We start from the raw sequence: 16,460 nt of genomic DNA on the forward strand, positions 1-16,460 counted from the left end.
TACAGTGATTAAGTTCACTTAGGTTGACCCTGGTCTCCCCAATTTCAGTTTTTTGTTTTGTTATGTATACTGAGATCATAAATAGTGACATGAATGAAAAACAAGATTTATTTAAAAGTGCACATGTATCATTAATATAACCAAAGGTCCTTTGTTTATGACATGCCAGTAGAAGTAGGTTACAGTAACAATTACTGACCATTAGTAATAATTATGACATTAAGGTCACAATTGAAAGTTAGGCTATTAATTAAGGAAATGTCACTGATCACTCACTCATTACAGGTTGTCAATATGTGCTGTAATATGATCAGCGTGTGAAAATAGAAATCCTTATTAAGTCTTCTCAGGAGGTCATTGGAATATTCAATGAAAGATTGGCCAGAACAGAACAATAGTGACTAATGCACTGTCTATACACTATCAAACTAATTTGACAAAAAAGTGTGATGTGCCCAAATATGGTAGTGATATATCATCATGTCCATATACACATGGCACATCACATAAAGTTTGATAGTGTAGACAGAGCTTTAAGGAGTGATTTCCTAGCATTTAGGACAAACAAAAAAACATTTAATTCACACACATCCCTTCCCTCATCACATTTTGGAGTAACATCAGTTGTTTACTAACTAGACAAATCGAATTTGAACAATACCATCAAACAACATCAGTGGTCTAATAATTTAGGACATCTGCAGAAGGTTCCGGGTTCAAATCTCGGTTGGGATGATTTTTTTTTTATTCTCACAGATTTTCTAATCTTTATGGTTTCAAATTAATTAAATAAATTTCAGTAAATCACCGAGTGGTTTTAGAATTGTTTATGTGCCTATACAGTATAAGAGGGGGTTCATTTCATACTAAAGGCATGACCAACAGCCTGGTGACCTGGTTTGTGTATTTAAATCAAGTAAAATATAAAGGGGTGTATGCACAAGGTGCTGCCTCAGCTGCCATCATAATACTGACATAAAGAATTTTAAAAAATTTAAATTCTTCCCAGACCAGACATGAAATTAGTAATTTTGTTTATAAATTTAAACAAATTAATGTCAAGTAATAAAAAACAAAATAATAATTTTGGGACCATCATAGGATGATTTCCAAAATTAAATGTTAAATATATTGGAAAGGTAAAGTAGGATTAACCTGTGAATCTGCACCAACATTTAAAAAACCTATTTCCCCTACCTGGATTTTCGATCTCCCTGTTAAAATTAAACTTTCTGTATCTTTAATTACTTTAAACAAATCTGAAAAACATTACCTATTAGCCATTTAAGCAACTTACTTTTGTTATGCTCTATATTTTTTCTCCTTCGTTATTGACTTATATTTTGTTTATTGTTTTATAATGTTTTTTCTTTTATGTATTTCTGCTTACTTGTATTGTAGGGGCCCTCATGAGACAAGGTATTGCTTCTAGTGAGGGCCCCAGTTGTTGTCAAATATAATAACTGAATAAATGTGTATATGAATGAATGAATGATTGATTTTGCTAGACTTTTAGTATGTTCATATAGGGATCCCTAATATAGAAATGCATTGTGGGAAAATAAATTCTGTTGCAATTTTTTCAATCATATTTAATAGTTTTCCTGTACTATAGTATAAGGAAAAACAAATAATAACAGAGAGTGGGAAAAATGTGTTAGTACAGTAAAGTGTATAAAAACTAATTTAAACTTCTATGAGAAATTTGTTTTTACATGGAATGGTCTTGGATGCAATTTATAAAAATGGTGATTACATATAAACTGATCTACAGTACAACTACTGTAGCTCTTGATATAAAATACAGTTTTATGCACTTGTTTTTGTAGTTAGTGTAGTTTATAGTTGTTTAGTCTACTATGCCTTTTATACAATTCAGTTTACCATTACAGTATTCACAAAGATTTCAGAAAAAGGTTATGAACTTTAAAGTATCATACAAAGTACTACAATTTGTATGTCTGAAATGAAAAAAAAACCTTTGAAAATTGTGACGACGCCTGATTAAGGATGAAATATTCTTGATTTTTATATTTTATTTGAGAGAAACAGACATTAATAAAAGGTTTTAATAAAGTTGGAAGGTTTAAGGGAAATTATAATACTCTTGTCTCCCAATACCGACTCTCTGAAAACCGGAAACTCTAAAAAAAACCTGACTTTTCTTGAAGTCCTAACAGTCTCAAGTTCATTTTTAGTTGCATGCAACTGATGGTCAGTAAACCCTAACTCGAGCACGCGACTGCAGCCATGTACTGTACTGTATATGGTTTTGTTACCATTAAAACACATTCCGAATACCAGACTTTCCAGAAAACCAGACATATTTGGCCAGCCCAAAGGTGTCCGGTATTGGGAGAGTTGACTTAGGTAAGTAGGTTGATGATTTCAAATCCAAATTCTTATTGGTAACAAGTAGAAATTGTTCTCATACTACATAAGCCTAATGTTAAGCATAACAACATGTGCTTTAGTGTGTGTCTCCATTGAGCGACACCTCTATTCACAGACACTTCTTAGTAAAGGAGATCCCTTGGGGAAACTCCTAGCTAGGTGATACAGTACTTTCTGGTGGGAATACTTTGTTGGTGTCTTCACTTAGGTTTGGGTATTGTTAAACTGTGCGAACCCAACGCAAACTGCACAAACCTCAAGTAAGTAGTTATTTGGAGGAGGTGGTTCATGCAAGGTTTGCCCAGTTTAGCCATACTTTTAGGATTCTGCTTAAAATGATTAAACTGCTAATAAGTTCACTTTATATCAATATAATATCAATATTTATAATATTTCAAAATTAGATAATACAGTACTACTACTACTTACGGTTTCTCAAATCTTCAGCGATTGTGACATTGCTGGTACTGTATGATACGACCGGATACATGGCTCTCTGCATGTATGAATGAGAATGCGCCACCGGAGGGTGGATCTCTGCGTGTCCATTCATCTGTCGTGTGTGATCAACCAACCGCGTCTGAAAACTTGAGGTAAGATCGGCAGAAGAAGCAGTAAAATGTTCATGGTCTTCAAATATGGTCTCATTAACAAAATGCCTGTTTGGGTTCATCCCAAATCGTGGGTGAGTTTTGCGTTGTGCCTCTACCGTTTTAGATTTGTTTGAGCATAATTTACAAATCACAACGATTTAAAATCCTGAGATGACTGAATTGTTTAAACACGATGCAATGTGCAAATCAAACCATTGTTTTGATTTCAACCTGAGGTGAAGAAAAAAATCATCAGTATTAATTTTGTATTAGGTACAGTTTATTCATTCATCTGGAAAAATAGAGTATCTTGGTAAAACTTGGTACAAAGTACCACCAAGTATCACGATAATAATATTAATTTACAGTTAAAGCCCGGCACACACTAGAGCTTTCGGCTGAGCCAACTGCCACGAGTAACACAGTGTGCGCCGGGAAATTCGTGAGGAATCGCCCACACGTGCTGCTGAGGAAAATATCTATCATGTTTAGTATTTACTCAAGTGTGCGCCGAACTTGAGCAGACAGATCACTAAAAAATTCCACTGCGCTTAACATGTTTTGATTTATTATATGTCAGCGCGTGCCGTATAGCATAGTAAGTAATTATCCAATCAGAAAATCGCGTACTGAAGAGAACGCGATCACAGTTTGCGCCAAATTTTTTAGTGAGCCAAGTGTTACTTGTGCCAGTTGGCGAAAAGATGTACAGGTATGGTATTACAGTAATCTTAAAGATGGAACTACATTACAGTTAATGTTTGATTACAACCCAAGTCAACATATCAATTGTTTTCAATTTGTTTTGTTGCAATGATTTCAATTGAGGGTGTGGTTATTTAAAGACTGAAATTTTGCAGCTCAATGGGCTAGACCTATACAATTGACTATATAAGCAATTAGTTAAGCAAAAAGTACTGCATATTCTGTGATAATATTATGTGAAACACTTTCGTGATATACAACTGATTTTAAAAGTGGATCAGAGACCTAGTACTATACAAATACTGAAGGACTCAGTTGACATGCAATTTCTACCCAATCACATGCACATATATATTTTGCTATAGTAGGCTACCACCTTTTTTTACCTACAGTAGTACCATGGCCTTGGGAAATGCAACAGATTCCACCAACACCCTAATGAATCAACACACTGTACACTTCACTCCACTTGCTAAAAGTCTGTGCAGTCATCCATTTGACCACATTGTTAGGTTCAAATCAACCTCAAAATAACATGTTTTAAAATACTTTTTAAGATAAAGTTAGTAGCCTTTATGAATTTCAATATTCATTTATCAAACTGTCGTCAAGATAAAAAAAATTACTCGATTAGAAGACATAGACGTTGAAACAGGTCGGAAGTAACCTCTGAAGTAGTTTGTTTGTTGTACGCCCTGTGTACTGCACGCTTTTGGTAATCTCCCACTCTCCCAATGTGATTTCTCCCAATGTGATTTCTCCCGAGATTTTGGATAAAACAAACGTATTTAAATTATAATTTCTACTACTGTACTGTTCTCTAGACATTAGAGAGAGAAATGAGAATAGGAAACATAATTAATTTTGGTCAGTAAGATGTTTACGTGACTCCATATGAACACCTTACAATTCAAAATAGGGTAGTATTCACTTAGGAAAATCATTCATTAATTTTATGTGAAAATAAAAATCTGGCTTCAAAATTTGTTGATGGTAGGGGATGTACTGTAAAACTAACTTTCTTATTTGTCTGGCCCTGATAGTAATACAAGGTCTCAATTAAACAATAGTTATTTATTAATATTTGTATATAGCACAACATATAAAATTAAAGTATATGAGATCAAGTTAGTATTCTGAAGGTGCTAAAACCAGGTAGTTGCCATGCTAAAACCAACAGCACATGATGAACTGTTTATGAAATTGAGATGATGCTTTTAATAGTAAACACATACTCAGGCTGTCAACATTTATTATTAAACTAAAGCTGGTAAAAATATATTTATTTTCATATGTATCCCTATAGGTTTGTATAGTGAACTGCAGTCAATATCAATCAAAGTCAACCTGGTTACACTTTGTGTGGCTTCTCACTGAAACCAGCATTACCACCAAAAACTCGTCAAAACAAGTTAGTTATCATAAATTGCCATTTAAAAGCAATTTAAGATGAAAAAACTACAATTTTTTTTCAACCATCTGCTGTACATATATTTCTAAAGTAAAAATAAATTTGTATTCAAATTTTCCTGTTAATAATATTTACAGGAAAAAAACAAACAAAAATGTATTGATATGGACAAAAATAAGAAATTGAGAATTGTAGCAGACGATGTTTCCCCATTGAAAATTCTTAAGAGAAAGTATCATAATTAATTGGTTATCCGCAACGAAGTTGCAGGATAACCTCTTGTGATTGTACGAAATCATCATCAACATCAACTTTTTATTTCTCTTCTTTCTTTCTGTATGATTTTTGTGGAACGCTTTTCTCGAAAACTTGCAAACATAACATTTTGTAACTTTCTCAACATATCGTCATGCACATGAAGATGTGCAGCGAAGCTTTTCATGATGTTTACAATTGAGCAACGTGACTTACGTGCGATTTAACGATTTTGTCGTATTTAACATAGCTCGACAACCAAATAACATTTCAACTTGAAACTTTGCAAAAGTTTAATTTATATCATGCGCTAACTTTCTGTTGAAAAAAAATTGCGTGTTTTACACAAACTTACGCGCGCACATGCATATAAAATTTCAAAATGCGCAAAATTAATTTATAATCAACTTTCTACGCGTTTCATGTCATTTTAAGCATGTCAAAAATTCCCACGCGTGCGCAAATTTTAACGTGTGCGGTGCGCACGTAGCGTTGAAAACATAATTTTTTCACGTGATTTATGTTTTTTCAGCCTTTTCTAGTAATTTTACCAACTTTTAAACAATTTCGACTTAAAGTTACGTCATACGAGCACGTCGAATTGGACAATTTGCGCGCGTTTTTGATGAAAAAGTTAAAAAATTCGTCAAAATTATGCCTTTTTTTAAACAGTCGTAATTTCTAAACTGCACGGTCAACTTTTTGTGGATGACATTTTCAGGAAGTTGATGAGTTGTAGACATCGGATCATGTATTAATATGGCTAACCGGACATTGTGACGTCATCGTGTGGCCACGCGAATATACAATTTAGGATTTTTGTATCTTTCTTCATAGCTCATCACATTTAATAGAGCGCTTCTCCACTTATTCGTTTTCCATTTTCACCCCGATTTTAATATTGTGTAGGTCAATCAACTATCTTTCGCATGAGTTAAATTTTTTTAAATTTTTGTTACGTCATCATGCCTAAAAATTTAAATTAGGTGTGGCATTAATTTCATCTTTACAGTAAATTTTAATCTGTTATAGCTCGTAAGAATAAAATCTGATAATCACGATTAAAACGTTTTCTAGAAGCTATTTGATTGCAGATAGGAAATAATGTAAAAATGTTGCCAATCGGATGTTTTTACGTCATCATATGGCCAGTTAAATAAAAAAAGTCGTATTTTCATCTTTTGCGTCATAATTCATTACATTTAAAAGAGCGCGCATCAATATTTTACGTATTTTAATTTCTTCTACACATTAATATGTTGTTGCCGAGATAATTTGCTTCCGAAATTGCTACCTTAGTGTTTCATTTTGATACCGTCTCCATGTTAAAAATTGAAATAAATGGCGGGTCCCGTAATTTCACCTATTCTACACTGTATATAATATATATACAGATTATACTGTTTGTACTATATACTATATGACACAAAATTGACAGAATTCAGCACTAACAACTATTATCATATTCATCAGTTCAGGTCATAATGCCATAATCTTTTTCTGTGTGGAATATTCCAACGTATGACGTGCACGTGGCGTTTGTCGTGCGGATAACTAACTCGTCAAAGTGACGAGTTACATGTCTAGTTGTTTTTTAATACTATCTAACTACAACCTTTTTTGTTGTTTTTGTGAACAACAATATTGTCTCCTTAAATCAACCATTCGGCACACTCAAACATTTCTCTGTCCCCTTGGGTGTCCCCTGACTGGGGGTTGACTGTAGTGTAAAAACATATACAGTATTTCCCCCTCGTTTAGCATGAAAGTGTTCCCTTAATAGGGATGTCCCCTGAGGGATGTCTATTTAATGTATGATTGTAAATCCATGCTGTTTCTGTATCCTAGTTCTACAGTATGATGTTAATGGTTGAGTAAAATATCTTTCTCAGTTTTAAAATAATATTCCTTAGTTTACTGGTGGTATATAATGTACTGTACTGTACTATGTCAAATCCTTCATTATAATAGATGATTATAGTTACTGTACTGTTTCAACAGTAAAGGTAAAAGTGATAGATCATGTTTATTAGGAGTTTCTTAGTAAACCCCCAAATACACTTTCTTCCTTTGGATATATTGACCTCTCTACCTGTAAGTTTATTGTTTGACCTATTTCTCAGGCTCTCTAGAGGCCCTGGTATGTAATCAAGGTCAGGCGTGAGAAAACACACTCCATGTAACAGACAATTAGGGAACCTCCTACTTGGTATATCTGAAAACTGCTATTTTAGTTTAATTTGTCATGATTGGCGTCAAGGGGAAATAAGAATTACCTACTTGGTGTATGTTTAAAGACACTATATCCCTGAAATTTTTGACATTTTGTCAAAATATTACTTTAAAAACATTAACACTTAAGTCCAGTTGAATAGATTTGTCTATCTAAGCGTAATAATAATATACTCCCTGGCATGATAATAATGATAATATCCATATTGGTATTAAAGCAGGTCATTTCTTGTCTTAAATGTACACTATGGTGTAATTATGATATTAAAAAAGAGAAAAACAATGTATTGTACAGTTAGGCTAGTTTGTAATCCCTACTCCTGGCCGGTAATAGCGGTAACATACGTTTATTGTATCCTAGCTGTAGGTACTGTACAGCTAAACTTAGCTATAGGTACTGTACAGCTAAACTTAGCTATAGGTACTGTACAGCTAAACCTAGCATTGCAGAATTATTTGACAGTTCTTTCATTTGTTTATCTTCTCCATGATCAACTCTATTGTACCAAAAAAACAGAAGCAAAATGAAAATATAAATAGTAGTGTACCAGTATTTATAGCAGGTAGGCTGCTTAATTATTATTACTGTGAGTAAAAATAATTATCCCAGTAGGCCCATACTGTATGTAAGATTTATTCCTACAAAAACTGTAGTTTTTTACTCTAAAATAGGCCAGAAAATGTAGAGAAAGTACCTTTTTAAAGAAAAATTTAAAAGCGATAGTGTACAGTATGAGGAACATGTCAAAGAATATAAAAACGATTCCAATAATAGTCTGATTTCTAAATGTGCTTTATCACAGATACTGTAGTGCAGGGGACATTTTTTTGTATCAAATTCAAATACCAAAGTAGCTTTCTACAATATGATTGATTATATATAAAAGGATGAAATATTAACTGTACACTATATACTGTATTTGTCCTGCTTTCTACAAAAATGTTAAAGACAAGATTTTCCCAATCTTCCAACCCAAACAACACATAATTACTTAACAAAACAATTTCACTAACCCAAACATACTTCCCAAAAAGGATTTGTTTTGCATTAATATTGAAAAAAAAAATTCTTTTCACACAAAAAAGTTTGTTCACACTATAAGACACAATGACCTACTATAGTTGATTGGCGAGGATAGCACAGAACAGATGGCATTGGCAGAAGCATGATGAGGGCTACTGTACATCAGACAGGGGATGATAGAGCTAAACTGAAAAAAAATGAAAAGTTGACCAATCACAAGAGACAAGTAAAATAATCCATCGCATCGTGAATGGTCAAATTGTTTGCAGTGGACTTCAGTCGTTTTGTTGCGCAATTTAGTCGAAGGTTATTTCTCCATTATTTACCGTACTTTAGATGGATAGGCCTATGATTTACTATTAGACACAGGAGCTTTCATTGTATGTTCAATGATCATCTCCAGAAAAGATAATTCACTTTTCAAAAAGTAACTAAATCTATCGGTCAATTAAGAAATTATCTGACAGGTCTATTGAGCATGTAATTTGATGACCAGCATGGGTCTCTCCACCCACTGATTCTAGATCCATGTCAACTAAAGTTCATGCAATATCTCACTCATGTGGACACAATTCATACATCACTTGGCAGTACTGTATTACACCTTTAGTGTGAAAAGGCTATTAATTTACAATCATTCCCTAGTGTTATTCATTTTATTCAATCTTTTATTTCGGAATCTCTGGTTCATAGAAAGTAAAAATTATATAGTAGTAAGAAAACCTTACAATCCTTAGAATATTTACTGGACAAAAACAATGCTGTCTTTGAAAATGTATTGGTATACTGTAGTAACAATTGCTTTGTTAACCTACTGTATGTTGTACTGTACAATGATGTTAAGAAAACAATATAAAACAAAAATGTTGGTTTTTGATACTGTACTGAAACTTGGTTTTACTGTACAGCTACAAAAGGGGTGAAACAGTAATCAAATAAAAGATATACTGTACGGGTGGATAGAAAAGTTTTATAAATTTAAATATTTTTTATATAGAAGCTTAGTCTGATATCCATCTAGAGTACTGGAAAAAAAATCAATACCCGCTCAATTGCTGTTTTATTGATGTATGTAACTGTAGAAATCTTCTCTGTTAATATCCACCAATAAACAATTGAGTTGTTTGTTGTGCTGGGTGGCAGTTGATGAGGATACCCTACTTTCAGCCAGCCTTAACTTCAACACATTACCCACTATAGGCTCCTCTGGATTCCACTATAACTACTGTACCTTAAAGACTTCTCATAGGCCCTGTTTCTGCTGCCAATCCCAAATATACCGTATAAATATACCGTATAAATATACCGTATATGAAATTCGTGCACCGTTTCCGCTGCACATACTTCGTGGGTGGGCTATAAAAAAAGTTGGCTTTCATATACCCAAAATGCATTTTGTGAGACGGAAGTATGGATTGACCTAGAGTCTCGTGTAGTGAGGTTACATGACAAAAACAAAACAATGATGGTTTCTCAAAACGTCTTAGCATTGCTTTCTATTTTAAATCTAATGATCAGAAGTGGCAACGAATTTACATCGCACAAACAATCTAGAAATGTAGAATGGGCATTGACTACATTTATGCAAAGAAGACGACGGCGTTTGCCAATAACTTTGGCGTTATTAAGTCTACAAATTCTGCTTTTATTTTGTTTGAGATACTTTTGTAAGTCTCGGTATCTCTTCTGTTGCCATGTAGTCTCCCCCCAACCTTCGCTTCTCCCCACAATTGAATTGCAAAAATAGTTATTTCTTCAGTCCACAGTGATATTTTGATCTGTTGCTTGCTTATTATACACGTGTGTGTCAATGCAGCAGAAAAACCAAACAAACGCGTCACGCTCTGTTAGTTTTTGACCTCGTGTCATGGGCCGGGTCACATATACGGTATATTTTGAGTGCAGCAGAAACGGGGTTCGAAATATACGGTATATTTTGGAATATACCGTATAATATCCACAAACGATGGGGATATTTATGCGGTATATATACCGCATATATATACGGTATATTTTTTATGAGACCCATTTCTGCTGCCAAAAAATATACCGTATATAAAAATATACCGTATATATATTTTTGGCAGCAGAAACGGGGCCATAGATAGATACTTGTTGTACTGCAATTACCTAGAGTGTACTGTAGTAGATTTTTCATAATAATTGAACCTTTTAAAACTCGGCTTTCTGGTAATTATACATAAAATTATACCAAAATAAGATGTATGTTTTTCCTATGTTTTTTGCGATAAAAGTTATTTTCATTTTTTTTCTTAATAATTAAAAAAAAATTCTAATTTGTTGTTTTAATATTTTTGAAATTTTTGTTCTTTTCAGATTGTAAATATGAGAAAACATAAGTGTATTTCTGAATTTATCTTGTAGTTTCACTAAACTACTGTATGTTTAAACAGTTTACAGTCAAGAAATACATTTTATAATTACCATTTCATGGGAATGGTTCTTGTTCATTACAGAATTTGACCATAACATTCTTCTGTGAACGAAACAATAGTAGTAAATCGAACAATAATGTATGGAAACATTTGATTAAAGTTTTGGAGCACAAACGGCAAGTCCAATTAACCTAATAAAAGTGTGAAGGTTACAAGGAAATTTAATAATTTTCATATATCTTAAGTTATTAAAAAATAGGAATAAAAAAATGTGTTTATACTGTACTATATGAAAGTTTATTGGACAAACTTCTTCCATATGTACAGATCGGTGTTCTTATAATTTTCAAACGGACTGGTTGATCTATCAAGCCTAAAACAATCTCACTATCACTTCAACCCAGTCAAATCCCAACACAGGACACACTAGGTTGCCTAATATGTCTGGTTTTCCAGAAATTATAGTAAATTTTGAATTTGTTTTTAATGGTATACAAGAATTTGTAACCTTTTTGAACTGAAGTTTTTCTATAAGATTCCAGTTTTTATAGAATTGACTGTATTTCAACTCAGTTGTACTGTACTCTTCTGTGTTCTAAACAGTATCATCCCCTTCCCCAACTTCCTCCAATCATCTCTCCACCTTCAACAGTACTTTCTCGATACATTAAACTTTCTTTCTCGCGCTTCACATCATCCTCCATACAAAAAGCACTGACTTGATAATATATACGACAGCTCAGCCTTTACCTGTGTTTCTCATGGGGAATGATGATGCAGTATTTTTACACGACAGCTGAATTCTCACGCACAATTAACAAATCAGTTTTCTTCCCACAGTAATTATGCAGAGAATTCTAAGTAAATGTGAAGTAGATTATAGCATGGAGGTATACAGTAATACCTCCATGATTATAGTATGTTTTATCTGCTAGCTATGCAAGTTCACTATACCTTTAAAAGCTACAGCTACAATAATGCTATTTCCATTTCAAATTCAAGCCAAGATAAACAAATTGGATCTCTAAACTGTCATGCAAGATTCTTTACTTTTTGCTTGCTACTAAAAAAATTCTATACTACAGTATACTGACTCTACAGTACAACGCATAGATACTGTATTAATCAAATTATAGACTAATTAATATAATTAGAAATAAGTCAAAAACACAACTAAAATACACAAACCAAGAGTGGTGTTGGTATGAATGCTAGCTTACCTGGATAAACCGACAATAACCCTTTCTCCTCGAGCGAGATATAACTCGAAAAGCAATTTTCATTTAATCATCTCTCTCCACAAATGGTATAGTCAATGAACTATGCCCTCAGGTACAAACCACTATCATCATTTCTTTTCGAGAGTAAACTTGTCTTCAAGAGAGCTTGCACAGTGAGCAACCATGAAGAGGGGACCTGCATATACTGTGTGACTGCACTAATCGGGAAATAAGATATGCCGGATTGAAGTCACTATAGTTGACCATAATACTGAATGTTCTCTTCTCATTTGGAAAAGGGCCAATAACAGTTTATCCAGGTAAAAGGTAGCTATGATTATCATTCTCTGTCAAGTGCACTGATAAATTTATTAATGTTTATTACATTTTATAAAATATAGAATTTTAAAACTTTAAAGTACACTTATTTAAACTCCAGAGAATTCTTTTCTAAATAACATATTGTGTGCTCTTATAATCTTGTATCATTCCAACCATATTAATAACAGTTTTATCTTTATCTATTTACATTATACAGCTCTATAGCTACCCTGGGATATTAAAGTGATCACTCAGTATACAATACTTCATACAGTACTCTAAATACTATACTGTAGTTTATTACTACAGTACAGTATCTTCTCCATTTTTATCAATAAAAATATTTGAAATGGAAGGAATTATTATTAGTGCAATATAAACTAGTCACTATTATACAGATATTGACTGCTTAGAGGTTAAATATAAGATTTGACATCCCCGAGGGAATGATATTATGTTCGAGTGAAATATATAATTCCCAAGAACTTAATATCATTCCCGAGGGGATGTCTAATCTTTTATATTTTACCGATATAAAAGGCGATGTCTGTTATATTACATAGCCAACAACAAGTAGAATATCTGCTGGGTCGGATAGCTATGGTAGGCCTCCTTTTTGAACCAATCAAGTTCGCGTATTTACATAGGCTATGTAATATAAAACAAAATCATACAAACTAACTGTATGATGGCGAAACGGCTCTGAGCATCTACTTGCTAAACATAGGGGCAACACAAAGTAACTGTATGGCCACTATACATAATAAGGGTTGGTTATACAGTAGTGTTAAAACATACGGCAGGTACAATATACCCCCCTCTCATTTGTTTCACTGGAAAGTGGCCCCTTAACACTGTCCACTGGGTATCCCAAAGGAGGGGTTCACTGCTATTTTTCTGTTAGAAATTTTGTCTTACTGTATGTACACAAAGAATCATGTCAACCATATACAACTAAAAATAATACAGTTAGTTTACTATTATTGTTTATTTGTTTATGCTGTATAAACACAAATGAATGTCAAATAACAATGAATGAACTGTCAATTCAGACTTGCTTTATGTGGCCTAAAGCAAAAATGCAGTTTTATTCAAAAAAAATTCTGTCTATTCTGATGATAGTGCTCTATGCACGGTTTCTTTTTTTTTTTTTCAAATTCACACACGCCAATGCTCTATTGATTGATCCTTAAAACTAACAAAAATCAACCAATAAATATCCCACCCCATTTTTTATACTCACATTACTGTATGTAAACAAACGCTTTATGAAATGAGGGCCTTTTTTAAATTCACACACACACCAATGCTCCATGGATTTCTTAAAGCAACACAAATCAACCAATGAATACCGCACCCCATTTTTTATACTCGCACTATGTAAACAAACTCTTTATGAAATAGGCCTCATTTTTTTCAAATTCATACACCAATGGTCTATGGATTGGGACTTTCTTAACTAACATGCTGTGTTGTAACGCTCAGTACGATCGAGAAAAATAGGCGCTTTCACTGACTGGGTTATTGATTTGATCATACAGTAATCGTATTGCGTTGCAGTTTATCCATAATTTAGGGCCAAATTATAACTTTGGATAGTTTGAGTAGTACAGTATGTTTTTTCTTAGTATTTATCTTAATTTCTATCTGTAATTGGGTCAAATTTTAAACAAAATTATGGACGTTCTCGGCAATTAAAAGTTAATACCATACTGTATCAATGCCAGTGTTTCTTACACAGTACTGTATAGTAGGACTTTCACAGCATGCATGCAATTTTAATATATTTAAAATGCTTATAATGTATGTAATAGTAGTTAGAAAAGTCTGTGGGAATGGGTATTAAAAGAGCTAAGGGTGAAAAATTCCATTAAAATATTCAAAACTTTAGTCTAGAAGAGTATTTTAGATGTTTGTACAATTTGTATAATTTTTTTTCTTGTAAAAAATAATCCAAATGTCACACTACCAAAAAACTACATGCTAACCTTGTGAATGTCATGACTCAACTAATTCTCGAAGTTTGTTTTTCTCACGGTTCAAAATTTAAGGGTCAGCCAAATAAGATATGGGTTCCGATGTTAGGGGCAGCTAAATATTACAGGGGGTTTCAAATTTACAGATCAGCCAAAAATTGTATGGTATTGACAATGCACAAAAAGAAGTGGGTTCCTACAGTACGTACACAATTTCTTTTAAATCTTTCAGAGGAAAATCTCCCTTTGGTTGAATCAACAATTTTAAAGTCTTAAAATCATGAGAATTGGGGGGGGGGGGGAAGTCTATCATCAAGCAGCCTTTAGTTAACCCTTAGCAATGACAAAGATATACAATACCTCAATGACAATTGTTCCTTTTGGTTACAGTACACAGGAGTATTGCTATTCTAGATGAAGTCTCAATTTGTAATTAATAAAGTGGAACTTAATCATTTTAAATAAAGACAATGATTTGTGTAATGTCCAATTTGACCATGCCTAGGGATTGCTGAGAGTTTGTTGGCACATACTGTAAAGGCTAACAAGACTGGGAAAACTTTCAAAGCCACATCAATACAATATTGTGTTATAGTAAGAACAGAAACATTTGTGCTGGTTAAGCTGTCTAGAAAACATACCCTTCTTTGGGACACCTTATTAAGGGTCCTGAAAACTCCTTTTTGGTACAATCCTATGGGTATTGAAGGTAAAATGTCCACTAGTCTGGCCCAATACTACATGTATAATTGTCTAGAGTAAAACGTACTGTAAAACACCTCCTTTTGGACACCCTAGTGTTCTGAAAAATCCCCTCCCTTACCAAATACATTTATGAAACATAAGTTCATTTTTACATTTTGATTAAAATATAAATAATAAAGTACCATACCTTTTAACTCAATTTTTTTCATTTTTATTAGCTATAAAACATAACATTTACTATTGTACTATCAAATATAAATAAAGTAACTGACTGACAATAGTAAACTGATAAACTGTACTGTAAATAAGCACAGAAATGTACAGTATATATTCAACTGTACTACAAGTCAACAACATTGGACTGCCTATATTAATTAAGTGATACTAGTACTGCCTAGATTACTTACTATACACTAATTTCCAAACAAAACTGCAAAATTTATCCACAAAATTGTTCAGTTTATAACATACTGTATTTCTGTTGACTTTGATTTTCCAGTTATACACATAACGCAATATTAAATTGTCATGGCCTCATACCGCCATTTTTCCCACGCTGTGAAGTAAGGCACACAATTGTGTAGTGAAAAAGCAAGCTCGTGGGAACTCTTTTACACTTGATTAATCAACTAAAGGGATATCAGCTCTTGTGTGTATCAAGCATCCTCCTACTGCTAAGCCTCTAATAATGTTTAGAATTTTGGAACTGAAAACAAGGGGAATCCAAGATCTCTTGTTTTGAGATAATTCTTGAGAGTTTTATTGAATGTAATATTTATATCATTTTGTACAGTAGTTTTTCTACAAATATTGTGAATATTAATTATTACAAGAGTAATTTTTAAAGAAAAATCTTAAATCACATTTCTTTACTTTTCAACCAAATAACTAGTCAATCATACAGTTGTCTGTTGGAATTCACTTGTTTATGTAAATATATTACTGTTTTTGTTTATGTGTTTAATGCAATACTTTTAATATAACTTTTAGATTATTTATATTTTAGACTATAAAAGAAACCCAATGGAAATAAGCTAATAAGCCCGTTTGGGCTATCCTGGAAATTTTTTTATACAGTAAATGTATTTATTTGTAATATTATTCAGGGGCGGTTGCAGGACTATTTTAAGGGGGTTGCCCAAGAGTCCAGGGTCATAATAGAAACCAAGTATTTGCGCCACAGGCCCCCCATGGTGAAATGACACTCTAATATCTATCAGCAGTATTT

General features: G+C 33.0%; 1 protein-coding gene across 2 annotated transcripts in view; it reads right to left on the bottom strand.

Annotated features, from left to right (window-relative positions):
* The window catches only part of LOC140054902 (recombining binding protein suppressor of hairless-like), a 40,208-nt gene that overhangs the window by 20,111 nt on the left and 3,637 nt on the right, over positions 1-16,460 (bottom strand). The window contains exons 1-2 of one of the 2 annotated variants that reach the window (XM_072100014.1): positions 15,640-15,995; positions 2,824-3,218 (exon numbers count right to left, since the gene is read on the bottom strand). In XM_072100014.1, coding sequence (XP_071956115.1) covers positions 2,824-3,067 — 244 coding nt within the window. In that variant the 5' untranslated portion in view covers positions 3,068-3,218; positions 15,640-15,995. Of the gene's footprint in view, positions 1-2,823; positions 3,219-15,639; positions 15,996-16,460 lie in introns of those variants that run through there. The other variant, XM_072100013.1, reaches the window with a different exon arrangement.

This window comes from Antedon mediterranea, chromosome 7, assembly GCF_964355755.1.
Source record: "Antedon mediterranea chromosome 7, ecAntMedi1.1, whole genome shotgun sequence".
Classification (NCBI taxonomy): domain Eukaryota; kingdom Metazoa; phylum Echinodermata; class Crinoidea; order Comatulida; family Antedonidae; genus Antedon; species Antedon mediterranea.